Genomic DNA, 19163 nt, shown 5'->3' with positions numbered 1-19163 from the left:
TTTATTTACAAAAACAGGCAATGGACCAGATTTGGACCATGGCTGTTGTTTGCCTATCCCTGATCTACAGGATCCCGTGCTAACAAGTTACTTTAATTCTCTAAGGTTGTTTTGAGAATAAAAGATATAACGTGTACAAGAAAACACTTACCATGTACTTGGTGTATAGTAAGAGCTTGAAAATAGAAGTTGCTTTTATGTTATTAAAATATTGTATATCATATGTTTTAAGTGCTGTTGATTATGAGATACACTGGGATTTCAGACATATTAAAATGATTAAAAAGTCCAAGCATCGATGAACTGTAGTAACTAATTAATTATAGTGACAAGGTCTTATTTAGGATTTTAAGTCTTGTTCTACCAGTGGTAATTTAAAGCTTCTTATATAACACGTCTTTGTGATGTCTTTCTTGTCAGAGACACATGCCATGAACTCTTGGGACATGTTCCACTACTTGCGGATCCTAAGTTTGCTCAGTTTTCACAAGAAATAGGTCTGGCGTCTCTGGGAGCATCAGATGAAGATGTTCAGAAACTAGCCACGGTGAGTTCATTTTCAACTTAAAACCAGTTCTATTTATGTCCATTTGTAAGGTAAAGAAAGCTTCAGGATTATTGACTATGAGTTACAGGTAAATGTTCTGGAGAAAACATGGTGAACTTACCTTTTCCTATGTTGTATTCTTTTGAAGCACAATGAGTTATCAGCTTATTGACCACCAAAAGATTTGTATTTTATCATTCTTGTTCAGGGGTCAGCTAGAGATAAAGGGCTAGATAGTAAACATATTAGGTTTGTGGGTCGTAAGGTCTCTGTCAGAATTACTCAGCTTAGCCACTGTGGTATGAAAGCAGCCACAGACAACAACAAATAAGTAAATAAATGAGTGTGACTTTGTCCCAATAAAACTTTATTTATAAAAGCTGGTGGTGGGCCAGATTTAGCCTGTGTGCTGTGGTTTGCTGACTCTCACAGAAATATTAGTAATAGTAAAAGGTATACATATATTATAAAGTAGGGGTTGCACCTGAAACTCTCTCTGATTATTCTATGGTTGTAGTCAGACATAATTTGAGTCAACAAGCAGTATGACTGAGGCTCAAAAATTATTCTAAATACAAAACCAGGAAAAGATTTAATGGATGTTATAGTATCTTCCTAAAACTGAAGTTCTTCTGAAAACAAGCAATATGAGAGGAAAGGTTTAATGTTGGCTGCTACCTTTAAGATGCTGAAGAGCCAGATCTAGCATGCTCATATGCTGTACCCTAGCTCCCTTTCTAAGGGCCCAGGAAGAGAAAAAGCAGTTTTAGCCAACCCATTACCTACAGGGACCAGTCAGTTAGCCTAGTGATGAAAAATGCGATCTTAAATTGTATGTATTCAGCACAGGTACACCACAGTGGCATATTTGATATGCAGGAATATGCTTCATTTCTGCCCAGAAATAAGTTTTCTCCTAGATTTCTTAAAAACACACAGACCTTTCAGTACATCTTTTGTTTCCTACTTTTGATAAAAATATAGGAACTGGGAGATATTTCTCAACTAAAAGATAAATAGCAATGCAGAAGCCATCTAAATGGCAAGGACCTCTGGGATCCGTTTGGAGATGAATAGGCTCTGGTGGGGGCTGTGGTGGACAAGGACAATCCTCTCATATTGCTTGTTTTCAGAAGAACTTCAGTTTTAGGAAGATACTATAACATCCATTAAATCTTTTCCTGGTTTTGTACTTAGAATAATTTTGTCTCTTGTGTAGCAGGTTCTCAGCTTCTACTGCTTGTTGCCAGAGATGGGATGCAGGACTTTGTGTTGCTAGAGATCTCCTAAATTTTTTAGAGAGACTGGCAATCTAGATTTCTCAATGAAATTTAATGATTTTTAAATGTTGGCTTATTAAAAAAAATCCCACCGTTATGAGCTGAAGAAAATATATTTGTAGACTGAATCTAGATCTTGACTTCCAATTTGTAACTTCTGGTATAAGGATTGTATCTCATTTGTACTGGCTATCCATCACAATATAATAAATTATCTCAAAGCTCAGTAGCTTAAAAAAACAAACATCTATTATATCATAATTTTTATGGTTGGAAATTTGAAAGCAGCTTAGCTGAGTGGTCCTGGCTCAGGGACTCTCAGGAGGTTGTAGTCAAGATGCTGGCTGGGCCTGTAATTGTCTGAAGGTTTGGGAATTGGCTTCCAAAATGGCTCACTCATGTGGCTATTGGCAGGAGGCCTTGGTTCCTCACCGTGTGGGCCTCTCTTTAGGCTACTTATGACATGGACACTGGCTTCCTCCACAAGAGATGAGAGAGAGTGAGAGCAAGGAGAAAGCTGTGATGTCTTTTGTGGCTTGATCAGATGCTGTTCACATTGGCCATATTCCGTTCATTAGAAGGGACTCATTTCAACCCACGCTCAACTGGAGTGGAATTAGTTTTCACCATTTAGAAAAAGGATTGTCAAAGTATTTGTGGATATATTTTAAAACCACCATATCATGAGTTGTTTAGTTCTGAAACCTTGGTTCTGGTTTTAAATGCCTTGTTTTGGAACCTTTTCTGTGTATTTCAAACTTGCCTTGAAATTTTCCGGTTTCAGTCTTTGACTCCCTTCTGCCTATACCCTTGATCATGGAGCAAGATGTATTGCTCAGTTGTCTGACCTTGAATAGCCATAAACTGATACTCAATGGCCGGGCTGTGTGGAGCTGACGTGTGTGTGGGTACGTGCATGTGTGCATGTGAACATGTGCATCTAAATAGAGGAGAAGAAGAAATAAGGCAGGAGTTTATGGATGTAAATGTAGGTGGATCCTCGTGAGTGCTGTTAATCCTTTTTTTAAAACAGTGACATGAATACCGTTTTATTGTCTTTTATTTTTACAGTCCATCAAATTATGACTAATTAATTTCATCATTCAAATTACATTTATAAGGAATATGACATTGTCCTCCTCACTTTTTGGAAATTTATAGCTTATATCAACAAAACAGATTTTTTAAGATGATAGTTTGTATTGAATCTTTAAAGATGAGAAAAGATAGTCAAGTGGAAAAGAGTGAAAGAGGGAATAGAGGAATAGTCTTAGTCAGAATAATCTCTCTGGTTTGGCAGGGATGTGTTCCTTTATGGGGGCTCTGGGGTATGATCCGTTTTGTTGCTTTTTCCACCTTTTTGAGGCCATCTGCATTCCTTGGCTCATGGCTTTCTTCATTCCTCTTTAAAGCCAGCAACGCTGCATCTCTTTGATCTTGTTTCTGTCATCACATCTCTCTCTCTCACTGACCAAGACTGGGAAAGGTCCTGTGCTTCTAAGGGCTTCTATGATTAGATTGGGCCCACCCGGATAATTTATGATAATCTTCCCATCTCACTATGTATGGCCATCATCAACATCTGCAAAGGTAACATATTCACAGGTTCTGGGGATTAGGGCATCAAAATCTTTATAGGATCATTATTCTTTGTTTCTACTTTTACACTTTCTGGAAAAAACAAATACTCATACCTTGAAATCTATTTTACTAGGCCAGCAAATTTGTAGGATGAATAAATTTTCTTTAGGAGCTTACATTCCTTAAGATAATTCCAATACTCTTGGCCTTGGGTTGCTTGAGCTCCAACAGCTAAAAACACTTCCGTCTAGTAGAGAACATTAGGCCATTAATCATGTTTCACCATCTCTTTTTCTCTCCCTCTCTCTTTTATTGTCCTTTCCCTGAAATGTACCTGCTTTTTTGCAAAAGCCAATTTAAACTACCAAGTATTCTTTAAATGGCTAAAGGATCCTAGCTACCATGAGGTAGGGACAGGAGAAAAAAAAAGAGGTGGTAGTTTCTTTAAGAAAGTCACAGTCTAGTACCCCAAAATACAAAAAACCCAGAGTCAGTATTATTTTTTATTTATGTACATGAGTAGTTATGTAGAAGAAATGGATTTAGCTGAATATTCACCATGTGTGAGTGAGTTCTGAGTTCAGTGTTGGAGGCTGGGCTTCAGGATAGGGGGCAGGAGCTAGAAGAGATGGTCTTCTCTATATAGGTCATGGGTAGGAAGGATCAAGTGTCCACCAAGGAGGCCAACCTACCTGCAGTCTTATGATGACTTTGAAAGTTTAAAAAAAAGTGTAAACTTGCAAAGGACTTAACATAAATGCTTTAAATGCAGTGAAAAATTTGGGATGGAGTAGGGGTGAGTGTTTGCCTCACCATGGTTTTGCCTGATTCACTCATTTCTCTTTTCTTGATATTGATTTAGCTCCCACCCCAACTCACTCTGGCTTTCTGTCTCTCGTGAACCTTCCAGTTTCAAATTTTCCCAATTCTATAGACTGCCTATTTACTTCGAATAGTGTTTTGCAGACTAAAGAGAAATTTGGAAGGATTTTTCCGTATGATGTGGAGAGTATGGAGGAGGATAGCCTCACACAGTGTGAGAAGGGTAAGGGAGATTGTTCCTGAAATGATACTAAAACTGCTATTGACTTCAAGAGCCACATACCATCCATCAATTAAAAACAAACTGAATAGAAAATTGCCAGAAGATAGTCTTGAAAAAAAAGACACACAGATTCCAACCAGGCAATTTCAAAGTAAGCCCTGGAATATATAACCTGTTGGACACCAGGCATATTAATGAACCTCAAACCATATACTGAAACTAGAAGGCAAATTTAATGACCCACTTGCAGAAACAAAAATATTAAGAGCTCAGGTCTTACAGGCAGGGATAAAAAGTCCATGGCAGGGGGATAATGGTAGCTAGCAAGGCCAGATGGGAAATAGAGGCATTATTAGCTGATTTCCTCGAAGTTGTTCACATTAAGTCTTCTGAAGAAGTAGAGGAAAATGAGCAATGAGATGCACCAAAGGAGAAAAATCTATAGAGAGGACAAATGGAAAGCCATGGAAATCACTATTTACGCAGAACAATGAGACAGGCCATATTACTCTTTGACTCTAGGTGAGATTTATATTATTAATGATTCTCTTTCTATAGTGCCTGTTTTTCCTTGTTTAGTGAATTTAAGCACTTATGAAAAAGAGAGTCATGCCTAGTGAAAGCAGACACATAATAACTTTCTGTGATGTACTGTCAACAAATCCGTCTAAAGAAGAAAACAACCTCCACTAGGACTAATCGGCACCACCAAACTCTTTGTCCAAAGCAGCTTTTGAACTTCTTGGTCTGATTTCCTGAGGTACTAGACTATATTGCCTATGGCTCTTCTATCTCCTTGCTATATTTCTATGGAATATTTATTTTGACATTTTAATAATGCTCAGTTTTGAGAATAAAGCTGTCTCTGCTGTTTAATGTGGGCAATGGTTTCTATGCCCTGAGAACCATTTAAATGAACTCTTTTGTATCTGAAGAAAGTGATGACAATGCTTAGAAAATGTATTTCAAGTGCATTGTTATACATGTAAATAATTTGCCCTCTGGTGGATAATAAATAAGACCACTGGTTGTGGCAGCATTACTCTTTTTCATACTCATCATAGCTGTCCAAGGTCTGTGTGTGATAGATATGCAAAAATATTCCCAATAAAGGCTGCTTAGAGTGTGTTAGAGTGAGACCAGCTATTTACCACTGTAGCACTAGTGGAAGTGAATTTAATAGATTAGTGTGTATGTTAGGAGTTGTAAACTTAAATGTTACTTCAGTGGCCAGCTAGGTAGCACACACGTGTGAAATAGCCTGATACAAGACAATAAGGAGTATCAGAGCATGTGGACAACTGGAGAATGTACATATTATGCTGAAGGGCTTCAAATTCCAAAACTAAAACAAGACAAAAGATTCTTTGGCTGCAAGTGGTGTCTGCAAAAAGCTGAAACAGAACTACAAGGCTCTCAATTCTCTGTCCTTGTATCTAAAATTAAATTCTACCTTAGACCATACTATCCTTGAGGGACAAGCCCATGGTAGATTCTTCTTTATATCACATTGTACATTCTCAGTTACTGTTTTCTGGACAGCACAATATTTTTCCTAAGAAAAGACAGCTATTACAGTGTTCAGTAGAGATAAGTATCTTACCGCGTTGAGAGGTGGCTGCCTTTGAGTTATAACTTTAAACCTGTTACAAACACGACTCTCATACATATGCACTGAACATGTGTCAAAGATTTATTTAAAACCCATTAACGAGGGAGGGAAAAGCAGGATGGTAAATCTAGTTCAAAGAAGAATTTGATGGACCAAGAATATATAGTCACTGAAGGAAAGAATCTTGAAATAAGATGCAAAATGGTTAATGTTCTACAGGGCAATAAAACCACAACCTTGAGGTTATCTTTTCTACTGGGCAGAAATTATTTGCATGTCTTGTGGACAAAATAATTTGCAATTTATCAATCTTCACAAATTAACATTGAACTTTACAGTCTGTGGACCCTAATCAATAATAAATAGGAAGTCAGACAAAGATTATATCCCCTGGATCAGTGCTTCTCAAACTGTGATGTATACGAAGTAACCTGAGGATTGTGTTAAAATGCAGATTCTGATAGAGTGGGTCTGGAGTGAGGCCTGAGACTTGGCATTCCTGACAGATCTCACATGATGCTGATGCTGCAGGTTCAAGGACCACACTGTGGTAGCAGGAAAGGTGGGTGGCATTTTAGACATGAGGATCCATTAGACAGTAGGAGAGTAGGTCTTTCAAAAGGCACATAGTAATCTTTCATCCTTATTTCCATATTTTGCCTGCTTTTCTAACAACTGGATGAACAGGATATCACCAGATAAATATCACGCAGTATGAGATGAGTGTATTTATGACTTACTCAAGCCCTGAAAACAGACCTTTCATCTATGAGAGCCACGTCATTGCTTCTGTTTTGTGTCTCTGCTCTCATCCTCTTCTGTCTGCTGTTTTTCCATATGACTTACATTATTTATTTTTATACAAATACACAAATAGAAATTTACTGATCAGATGAATTTAGGAACTAGTCCCTGAAATATATTGATTTCCCTTCCCCCAAATGTTAGAAAATGTAAAGGGGCATCTTTCTTCAAACAGTACATCCCATCCTATGATGCAGATGGCTTCAATTCAGTCTATTCATTTCTCATATCATAAAGGCATTTGAAACAGACAAAGCTGTGCATCATCTGTGGGGGAAGCAATCAGTGTGAATACACCACAGATGTTTCCAAAGCAGAATAAATCGGCCTCTGGCCCAGTTGAAATTTTTCCTCCACAAGAGTTTTAGGTGATCCATTCAGTTCTGTCACCCCTGAAACATGTTTACCTTCAGTTTCTGATTGAAAGATTCCTGTTACTGGGTCTCAGTAATGCTGATGAGAGGAGTCTTGGCTAAGGGTAATGAGGGAATAAGGAGTCTTTCCCAGAACCGGTTTCTGGAATGTTAGCCTTATAAAATGGCATTATGAGTTCTGTAAAAGGAGGGACCCATGGGCAAATATATTTGGACAACACTAGCTTAAATAAACAGCTTCGTGTTCTTCTTCTTTTTTTTTTCTTTTCTTTTTTTTTTTTTTGAGATGGAGTTCTCTCTTGTTGCCCAGGCCAAAGTTCAATGGCATGATCTCAGCTCACTGTAACCTCTGCCTTCCAGGTTCAGGTGATTCTCCTGCCTCAGCCCCCCGAGTAGATGGGATTACAGGCATGTGCCCAGCTAATTTTTGTATTTTTAGTAGAGACGGGGTTTTGCCATGTTGGCCAGGCTGGTCTCGAACTCCTAACCTCAGGTGATCCATCCATCTCGGCCTCCCAAAGTGCTGGGATTACAAACTTCTTAGAACCTTTAATAACATAATATGTGGAGTGAATCTCCAAAAGTGATAGAAAGTTATTTTTCTAAACTTACCATATCTCCTTCATTTGAAGGTGCCATTGGTTGTAAACCATATTGTTAATTTAATAGTGGCTCTTTTTTTTAGAGGCAAAAAGATTCAGCTAGCTAAATTTTTGATATTGTAAGGTGAAGCTCCATTTTGGAAATGTTAAAGTACAAAAAAAGTGAACTTGAGAATTGTTGGTCAAAGGGTACAAAGTTTTAGATAGAAGGAATAGGTTTTGAGGTCTATTGCACAGAAGGATGACTATAGTCAATAATAATGTATATTTCAAAATAACTAAGAGAGTAACTTTCAAATGTCTCACCATAAAAATAGTAGGTAGGTAAGTGAGATAAATGGACACGTTAATTAACTTGGTTTAATCATGCATGTCACATACAAATACCAAAGCATCACATTGCATCCCATAAAAATATATACAACCATGATTTGTCCATCAAAAATAATATTAGAAAAAGATAAATACCATGCAAAGAGGGTCTGGCTGTTTATACTCCCAGCCGAGAAAGAAAGGGTGGCCAGTGCTTACAGTTATAAGCAGAACCACAGATGTCACTGGATGGGGGGGGGGGGGGGAGAGACAGAGACAGAGAGAGACAGAAGGGGAAGAGAAAGAGACAGCAAGAGACAGACAGAGAAAATGAGAATACACTGTAATCGTAAATTAGAAATTGGTTCTTTATCTGACCAGGAAAAGGGTGGAAGAACCGTGGCTACATCTGAGCTCCGATAATGGCAAGGCTAGAACCCTAAACATTTAGATACTGATTGCTATGGAGTGCACTTGACAAGTAATACAAATCTTAGAAACAAAACAAAACACAAAAAGGAAGAAAATACATTATATGGTCACAGTGATCTCCTTTTATGAAATGCATATTAGCATCCCAAGCTTTTAGTATTCCAAGAAACACATTTTAGGAGATATAAATCTAGAATTTTTTTGAAAGGGTGAAATTCATTGTGAACATGACCAGACCATCAGCTATTTTATTTTATTTTATTTTTTGCAGGAAGGAAGTGTCAGGAAATTAATAATACAGGGTTCTGTTTGTACTTTCCTTGATTAAAACAAATAATTTATTTGTTCCAAGTAAAAGAATTTGCATTGATTGGGACTTTTGGTGGTCATGAATCACATGTATTTGAATTTTCAGGATAACCAGTACTTTCTCATGCTGAGAGTTGTAATGAAATGTACAGCCAGTCTTAAACTAATAATCAACTATAATTTATATTAGAAGTGTAATTATAAAGGTAACCTTAGTTTATAAATTGCTAATTAATATTTTCCTGCCTGCTGAGGATATTAGCTTGTTTCCTGGTCCCTCTTGTCTTTGCCTACCTGGCTGGGGATGGGGAATCTTTGGATGCTAAAAGACTTATGCACAGCTGTAGTTCTTTCTGAACATGGATGACATTAAAAATGACCACTTTAGTATCTCTACAGAAAGCTTGAAGTAAGCCTCAGGCTTATTTATTCCATGTAGAGTCTTTGAACTAGTTCAGCTGTTTGGATCATTTGATACAAAGCTGACAAAGGGCTGGGAGGAATGCACTTTTATACTTTCTTAATTGAGATGTTTGTGTGGATGATCAGTTTGTGTGTTATTTTTAAGAGTAACTTAATTAAAAGTTAATAATATCTATTCCAAGTCATTACTTTCACTTTTATGTCTGCTGTGCATACAGAAGAGTAGTAGCATCTTGCAAGAAGCACTTGAATTCTTTAACTAGTCACATAGACCTTAACTTCTGTCCTTTTTCACTATTTTCACCACTACCTTTTCTTGGTCTTTTTCTACCTGGGTGCTCTGAGGCCACACTTCCTGCTGACTAATTCTGTCCTGATAACTTTGATATTCAGCCCAGGCTGTTTTGTTCTACTCATATGTGCGTGTTTCCCTTATGATATTTGTTGTTGCCATTATGAGGTGTTTGCCATCTATTTATATTATGATGAGAACACCACAGTCATCTTGAATTGGAAAACAAACAGGAGCTCTGCATTGCCCACTATGTTCAGAAACAAATACATTTGCAATCTGGAATAGTTACATATTTTTGCAGCTCAAATCTTTCTTTGTTATTTAGAACTGTATGCTAGGGCTCTCAGAGAGCCATCATACAATTGCAGATGAGAAACAAAGCATCACAACCCTATTTTAGATATTTGGAAACTCATAAAGATAGTACTACCTTGGTAACTCTTCATTCTCTGTTCGTGTGCTGAGTTGGGTGCTGAACCCACCATGCTCTGCACACACTTCATTTTATCAATGCAGAAGCACCATAGTCAACAGCTGGGATCTCTCAGCACTCATCCGAGCTCAATGAAGATGCAGTCTGGGATGTTTGATGTGCAGTGTGTGGTGTGGTGCAATGTGGTGAAAAGAATCTGAACTTGAAGTTAGCACAGCTGGGTTTGAGTGTTAGATTTGTTACTTCCTAACCTTGTGCTCAGCTTAGGCACAAAGAAACAAATTATATTACCTCTTTTTGTCTCAAATGTCATCCTTCAAATGAAGATATTCTTCTACTGCCCAATGTTGAATAAGGAGTAAAGGAGATGGCATACTTTAGTGATGTACGTATGACATTATCTACATCATACCCAGGCCTGGAAATACTTTTCACCATTACCTAAAAAATTCTAACTGCACCAAAGGAGGTGTGTTATTGGATATATAATTTTTAAGTCATTTTAAGTTCCCCAATTCTCTAGTTTTTCCCATAATTCAAAAGTCCTGACATTGAGGACTTCTTACTTTTTCTTCTCAAAGTAAGCTAGAGTACATTCATCAAGCACAGAAGATTTCTGCAGTCATTTTAATTTCCATAAAGATGTACAAAAGAAAGAGTTTTCTGGTTTAACTACAATGGAGTAGGCTCTCAAAATCTTTGAGTTGTATTAACAGAAATATGTGTGGTGTAATTCCATTTCTAGCAAAAGCAGAAAGAAGATGGTTGGGAATTTTTTATGAGCTAGAATAGCAGAGGTAATGTTATATCAAACTATAGGGATTTAATTACCCCATTCCACAAATGTAGTTTTCAAATGAAGGAGTCAAAAGGATTTCTAAAGCTGTTCTTCTGAACTGTGAAATAAAAACCCAGAATACATTTAGTAGATGTAAAATGTATTACTGTACATTATGAGCCACCACAATGAATGGTATCACAATAAGAAACATGACATGAGATTGAACACACAGTGATTAGAAATCTCTTTGCTCTCTTCTTAGAAATATTGCAATTTGCTTAGAGTTTTATATGCTTGCCACTGTAAGGATGGGCATTTCTGGACTGTTTCTGATGGGTGAATTTCACACTGGGGAAACATCTCCTAGAAAATGGAAATGCTGTCATTTGAGGGCTTAAATCCAGACTAGGGGTAAGTAAGAAATGCTGTTAGGTTTGGGAAGAACAAATCACCTTGTGAGGGGAGTGCTTATCATTTTTTTCAGGATCTAAAAGTCTGTCCTTTAGAATGTCCATAAAAAAATCATCTCTTCAGCAACGAAGAGGAGGCTAATGCAGGGTGACTCAGGGACTTCTTTACGGACGGGACTTTAAAGTCTTTACAAAAACCTTTTTTCCTCTTTCTTATTAAAAAGATAACATATATTTATTGTAGAAAAAATTTAAAACATAGATAAGGAAGGAAAATGAAGATCACTTGCACTATCACAACAGCAATAAACACTCTTAACATTTTGGCATATAGTCTTCTAGCTTTTCTGAAAAGTCATTTTGCCAAGTGAAATAAGAACTTAGTAAATGGAAGTTCTGGCATTGGAAAAAGGAGCATCAAGGTGTGCATCCATTTATCAAACACTTGTGCTGTCAGGAGAGTCTTTATCTTTTATATCCCAAGAGGAAAGAATAAATTGGGTATATTCTAGAAATATGGGGTTTGTGACTTTCACTCAACTAAGTTGCAAAGTGTTTTAGTGAACATTATCTGTGGCGAATGAGTTTTGTTTGCTTTTCCTTCTTTGTTTTGAGAAAAAATTGAGCAGATATCACTTTTTAATTAAAGAATTGTTTTCCATACATATTTCCTCAATCTTCAAATTTTCCTTTAGTTCTGTCCCCATTAGTGAGAGCTATTTTCATCCAGTCTAATCAATACTCACCCCTTTCACTGTTCTCATTTTGAGTTTAGATCATAAACATACGTCTGTCAGTAGCAAAAGTATTCTAAAGCTCCCCCACTGCACTTGGTCCCAGATACTCATACTGTTAGGGTGTAAAAGGGAAACTGGAATCCATAAAACAAGGTTAACTCTACTGTATATGACACTATGCGGTTTTCCTGAGCTGTGCAGCATAGGGACCTGCTAGTGAGGCAGTATAGTATAGTGGGTAATTCAGAGTGCAGGTTTTGGGGTTAACTTACCTGGGTTTATACCCAGGCTCTGTCACTTACTGGCTGGATGAGGTTAAAGAGAAGATTATTCATAACACTTGTTAAAGAATGGTAAGGAAGACTTTATGCAGGACTATCATGATAGGTGCAGAAACCACTGCAATGGGGTTTTGCAGTAGGGAAGAGAGATTGGGTTCAACTCCTGATACAACAAAGAAAAGTAAGAATTTATAGCCAAGGAACAGGGTTGGGGAGGTGGTGGTCAGTGCATGGAGAGTTACTAAGAGGAAACCTCAGGGGCAAGGGAGGATTCTGGCTAAACTGACCTAACAGGACTCTTGTGGAAGGCAGGCCAGGATGATTCAGACATCATCTGGGGAAAGGTAGGGAATGAGGAATCTGATCAGATACTGAGGGTGATCAAATATCAAGGGTGATTCCAGTCAGATATTGAGGGTGATCAGATATCAAGGGTGAGGGATTCTGGCTAAATTAAACAATTTAGTAGGATTCTTGCTAACATCAGGCAATGTAGACATGAGCACAGAAGCACCAAAGTCAAGGTGTTGCTGGAAAAATGTCTCAGAGAAACCTGATTAGAGTTTGGTTAAGATAAAGATCTTTGTCAGTAACCTTGGACAAGTTACTTAACCTCTCTGTGCCCCAGTTTTGTCATCTTTAAAATGAGGCTAATGATACTATACCATCTTGTAGAGCTGTTGTGAGAAGTGACGAGATAATGCATTGCGAAGCTGCTTAGCACAGTGCTAAGCGTTCAAAAAATGCCAGCTAGCATGTTTCACATGACTGTACTCTCAGACTTCTGGGTGGCCATATCAGAAAGCACTCATGTCCAGGAAAGGCCCCTGGAGAGTTTCTTACTTTCTTCTGTGACCTTGGGTAATCCTCTAACTTTCAACAACTCACGTTTCCCCTTCTGAAATGCAGACCATGCAGTTTATATTACAAAATGGTTTTAGATGGAGACAGCATGCTACTTTGCAATGTAAAGTGTTTTAACCACAGATAATAGAGGTAAGGCCTCCCCTAAGAGATGTCGAGCTTCTCCTTGGAGATGGAGGAGGCTTCCCCTGAGTGAATAGCACACCTCCCCGCGAGCATAGAGAAAGGCAAGTCACAGGAAACAGCTTGGGGAAAACAAATGAAAAAATATTGTTTGTGCCAGTGAAGGCCTGTGAAAGATGAATTCCTGACTAAACTTCTTAAGTAGATTAGGAGTGATGCTGTTCATAAGTACATGCAGCCCTCCCTGAAATAAAGCAATAAATTTGGGGTTTCAAATCTTGGCTGCTCCTCCTTATGAGTTCATGCTTCTGAGAACTCCAGCCAGGTGTTTGCAGTTTGGCTGTAAGATGGCTTCATTAATATACAAGTATGCAAAGAAGCCATTGGAAGAGTTCCAAAAGATGTTGTTTGCTCTAGTTTTGATGTATTTTGGATATGTCTTCATGTTTGTACACAGGGGTCCTATGTTGGTGTCTAACTAGCAAGGTTTAAAAGTTCTCTGTAGAAAACAAGGGGATGTACCTTAAAATGACATGCTTTAGAAACATCTAATTGTTTAGCTCTCACAAAAACTTTTTTTTTTGGCTGTTCACTTTTTCCTCTTTCAAATCTAATTAAAGAGTCTTAGTTCTTCCAAGAAAAAAGCCAACGGTATAATAGGCAAGGTAAGGGCATTGGATTTTGCTTCTTTGGAAAGGTGTTCTAGCAAAGGCACACTCTTATTGTATTCCTATTAAATATCTTTTCCACAGCGCTGATAGAATCAGTTATGGCCCATTCATTTATTCATTAAGTAATATTTACTGAGCAACTACTATGTGTCAGGACTTAGGAATTCAATTGTTAAACAGCTAGTCCTACTTTTTGGGAGCTTACAGTCTACCGAGGGATATAGATAAGTGAATAGGGACTTTATAGCTTGTGAAGGCAAAGATAGAAGAAGGAGGGCACTCACATCAGGTTCAAGGAGCAAGATGGCTGATCAAAGGTGGCTTCCTGAGGGGAGGCTTCTCTCAGCAGTCAAATCGGTAAATTTTAATTTGCTGTTACATATGCTTGCTGGTAGAATAGATGTTAATACTTCAGGAAACTTTTGCATCTAATGGGCTATCTCTACATTGGAAAACTCCTTAGGTTGAGATTCAGAAACTGTTGACCTGTAATTAAGGCCATGCTTGCCTAATCACAATGTAATTTCTTTGCAGAATCAGAATCCTGAGATGGGATGAGTCAGCCACACAGACAATGCTGTTCCTTATTGTCCTAGAGCAGGGAATCTTCACCTGAGTTATAGCTCTTACGTTTATTTAGCATCTAACGTATGTTCATTCATGTGAGTCTCACAATGGCACTTCAAGGGAGGCAGGACTCATATTATCCCTTAACACAGTCCTGGTATTCATTCACATGATGCTGCACACACATTTGGTGCCTAATACAACTTTGGTGAGGAAAGGAATCCCCATTTTATAGGTGAATAAAGGGAGGCTCAGACAAGTTAAATGTTGTGCGTAAGACCATAATGCAGAATCATGGCAGGGACTGAGCCATTAGTTTTCTGAGTCCTGGTCCAGTCTAGCAAACTACTTCGCAGGAGTTTAGGGTGTTAGGGTAAGTTGTGACCAGGCGAGACAGCAGAAGCCCTTGTTCATTGTCCTGGAGAGCCAATTTGTTGCTACAAAGTGGATTTCAGGGTCTTTAAATCATGCAATCCTCTAGAAAAGGGATTACAAAGCAGCATCTTCTGGTCTGGCTAATATCTGAGCAGTGTGCATGCGTGTGTGTGTGTGTGGGTGTGTGTGTGTATGCCTGCATCTTGCTTATAGTGTAAAAAATTGCCTATATTTACACATCAGAGGATATCTCATGACATCCAGATTCTTAGCTTCTCTCAAAAACAAAAAGAGAAACAAAAACAAAACCAGCTTCTCTGGCAGTCAGATTGCTTTATACCAGTGGCCAATTGATCAGAGCTGAGTTGCTGTTGTTCCCTTAGATGGGGTTCATGATCCTCCACTGGGAAGTGGAACTTCATCTTCAATCACCTGCCTGTCCTGCCTCTACTGATTGATTAGGGGAAGGGAAAGAGAAGAGAGGGATTGTCATTCTAAGCTTGGCATTGTCATTCTGGCTACCAGCTCTCTTGGTAGCCAAAGCCAGAGAGTAAGTTGGCAAAATAACTTGTCATGAGACACCAGAAATATTTCAAGTCATCATCCTTTATTGTCTCATGAATTTTCACTATCCTTTACCAAATTAATTTTGTGTCCATCAAATAACGCAAACATAAGTAGAATGCTGTAAAGTAATATTACATAGTATTTTGTTTTGTGCTTTGTAATATGGCTTTTTAATAGAGACACAACGTATTATATTTCTAAACTAGCCTCATTGATTGTAATCTCAGCTCTCTTGAGCAGTGCTAATTAGAGTGCCATTTCCAAATGGTGAGACTAAGAGGACTAGTCTTCCTTTTGTGACTTGTTTATAGTGTGTGTTCTTCATTGGCTTTCAACAGGCCTGTGTTATGTTTCTTAGGATATCCAGGAGTCACAAAGGAAATGAAGGCACCTACCCCAGGGCAGGACATGGCAGAATGGCTGCAGGAAAGCTAGACAGACCCCTGTCTTTTCTGGCACACACCAAGCTCAACTATCAAGAACACGATTTAAACATCAATTCTGGGGGCCTGTAATGTTCAGTCACTCTGGGGACAGAAGAAAGATAGTGTGGTATGGTAAAAACAGCATAGTCTTTGGGGGTTAGGCACATTTGATTCCAATCTACTTCTATTACCCTTAAATTTGCAGAAGTTACTCAAGCTGCATCTCAGTTTCCCCATCTTTGAAATGGGGGATTTAGCACTGGCAAATAATAAAACTTCAATAAGTAGTAGTTATTTTATTTTCTCCATTTTACACACAGGGAACCTAAAACTCAGAATGGTTAGATAATATCTCCAAGGTCAAGTAAATGGCAGAGCATGCCCTTGAACCTTGGTCTCTCACTCCAAAGTCAATGCTCAAACTACCACATTACATCATCACTTTCATAATGTCTGCCTCTCAGGGTTGTTGTGAATATGATGTAAAGTGCTCAACACTGTGTCTGGTGGAGTGCAGGCTTCAGTAACTGGCAGTGATTATTATTAGAGATAGGTGAGCTCAACTGAGCTTAAATGCCTTCTAGAGGTTCCATTGCTAAAAGACCCTCAACGTGACAGGGACCCCAGTTCACAGGTATATCTTTTCAGCCCCATTTACACATATAGATGCTTGGTGTCAACTCGAGTATGAGAGATGATGATGCTAGTGGTGATGGTTAGTGACTAGAAAAGAAACATGACTTCATTAATAAAAACTTAAAATAGAAGACTGCTCAGTGCAATGGAGTGGCAAGAATGACTCTCCCTGCCAAACATACCTTTCTCATCAGTTTTCAGACATGAAATCATCTTCCAGGATTCTCTGTCTTGCCCGGAGAGAAACAGGCGAGAAAGTGCAAGCTCCTTAGACCTAATGTCTAGGAGGGAGTTGCGTTTAGTAATGCAGGAATAAAAATAAGATGACCCTCTAAAAGGCAGTGGTGACTACCCACAGCTCATGTGGGAGTCAGTAAAAACCTCATTTTTCATGCTAGCATTCGAGAGCTGACCTTTAAAATCACCACATCTGGGGAGAATGTGTGATTTGATGCAGAACATTTTAGGGCATGCCAAAGGATGAATGGCTGAGAATGCGCTCATCAGTTTTCTTCTTTTTCAAGGAGCTCAGAATTGCTTAGATTATAAAAGTCAGTTCCTGGGCACTGCCAAAGCTATAGCATTTGCATAAGCAGGTCTTCTGTGCAAAGTAGATTAAGCACATATATAAATGGAATGCTGATCCATGCACCTGATATGAAAATGATGTGTACCTGTGTGTGTGTGTCCATGTCCTCACAGTGAAGTTTAGCTATTTCAAGGTAGCTAGTTATGTTAAGTTCAGCAAAGGGTCATTTGGAAAAAGATGGAATTGCTTTAAAAGAAGAGCCAAACTCTGTCAATTGCTTTGTTATGGAGATGTTGCCCTGAGGCTCATGCACTATTTCTAAGGTCCAATGAGCGAGACTGCTGAATATAAAACTAGCTTTTGATTTGTGAAATGCAAAATACCTGCAGGTCCAGAAGGAATAAAGTAAGTCTGTTTGTATTAATAAAACCAATTTTTAAAGAGCCATGGAATTTTGTAAAAAACAGAATTGGATGGATGGACATCTCACAGATTCATCTCCAGGAAAAAATAGCATCTGTCTGATCTTGTGTTTCATCATCTGCTAAATGAAGGTCTGGACAGTGATGCTGACAGAAATTCCTCGTAGCTGCTAATTCTGAGCAGGTTGGGCTGTGAGGCACTTTGGAGCTTGGATCTGTTACAAACTGGTCCATTCTCTGGCATTTTCCCTGGCAACTCTCCAGTTGGCTACAACCTTCAAAAGCAGCAAACTGAAAAGCTTTCCCCCTGACATTTTTGGATGAGAATCCAGATGTCAGAATCAATGGGTCTTCAGAGTTGCTACTTGTAATGAAGGAGACCAGAAACCACTTAACTACAAAACTGCTGCCTGACTTCTATAGGAGCTACCTGCCAACCAACCTTCATCCATGCTCCAAAAGGCGTGTGGTGTCTTAGGGCCTGACTGTGGCAAGGAGGCTGGTTCCACCCTTCCTCACTGACTTGGGGACCACTGGCTATTGTTTAAAGGGAGTAGAGAGAGAGGTCAAAGAGCAGACCTATTTCTAAACCTATAAGTGAAAACCACTTTGATGGCTACTGTAGACTTTTACAAAGTCTGTAATACTGGAAAATTGGCTGAGGTTAGTAATGACTCACTCAGAAGGCTGGCATTGACTCTGTTGGCATGGCCTGCAGGGCAGCTCTTCTTGCTTATCTATTTCCTCCCTCCCTCTCTTCCTTTCTTTCCACCTTAACTATTTGCTGAGTACCTTACGCACGTCAGGCAGGATGATAGAGAGCAGGAATTCAACAACAACAACAACAACAAAGCAACAACAAAAGTCAGACCCTGTTCCTGATTCCAGGAAGCTCAGGGTCTAGTGGAGAGGACAGGCAGGAAGACTGGCAGTTTCTGTGTGGATTCGTATGGGCTACCTTGGGGATGGGAGGAGGGCCACCTAACCTGCCAGATGGACACGAATCAGACAAAGGGGCTGGATAATGACAAGAGCATTCCAAGCAGAGAGAACACAGTGTGCAAAGGCCCAGGTGGAATCTGCAGAGAGCAGGATCAGTCTGTGCAATTGCCACTAGTTCCCCGTGGGGTGGACAATTGGGAGGAACAGGGTTGAGCAATGAAGGTTGAGAGAAAGCGGTGGCTAGACAATGGAGGGCCTTTTCTGCCACATAAAGAAGTTTGGACTTTTACTCTAGAGCAGTGAGACAATGAAGGTTTGTCATTGGGCTACTAGATGGTTGTCATGACCTACCACTGAGTCTTGGAGATGGGAGTATCTTAGATGGATCTTGCCAGAGTCTTAAGTGTGGGCCAACTGCTTGGGTGGCACCAATGTCAAATGGATGCATGACATTCCTGTTAGTCCTTAAGTGAAAGGAAGAGATTGAGGTGTATTTCTTTCTTCTTCTTTTTTTTTATTTTAGAAAATACCTTTAAAGGCTGGTATAGGAAGTAGTGTTAAGTAAGAAGTCAGGTGGCCTTCTTTGCAGTTGAAAATGCTCCCAGATAAGCTGAGGAAGGGGCAATAAAACTGAAATGGCCAGAGTACACTTAAACACAATCATCCATTTATTCTTGAAAGCAACCCAAAAGATATAGGAAGCAATAGTTAAGAAACACACAGAAAAATTCAGACTAAAACAGCGCTGCTGAAAATCGCCTATGTCGACGTATTCTTCAATAAA

The 19163-nt window shown here is 38.9% G+C and overlaps 1 protein-coding gene across 1 annotated transcript in view; it reads left to right on the top strand.

The window, feature by feature from the left end:
- Nucleotides 1-19163, top strand: part of TPH2 (tryptophan hydroxylase 2) — a 93294-nt gene that overhangs the window by 54824 nt on the left and 19307 nt on the right. Inside the window, exon 8 of the mRNA XM_003259553.2 lies at nt 421-547. Within this exon, the coding sequence (XP_003259601.1) occupies nt 421-547 (127 nt within the window). The remainder of the gene's footprint in view (nt 1-420; nt 548-19163) is intronic.

The sequence above is a fragment of the Nomascus leucogenys genome, chromosome 10, assembly GCF_006542625.1.
Source record: "Nomascus leucogenys isolate Asia chromosome 10, Asia_NLE_v1, whole genome shotgun sequence".
Taxonomy (NCBI): domain Eukaryota; kingdom Metazoa; phylum Chordata; class Mammalia; order Primates; family Hylobatidae; genus Nomascus; species Nomascus leucogenys.
The sequence above is the reverse complement of the archived record's forward strand: the minus strand, read 5'-3'. Positions and strand labels throughout refer to the sequence as shown.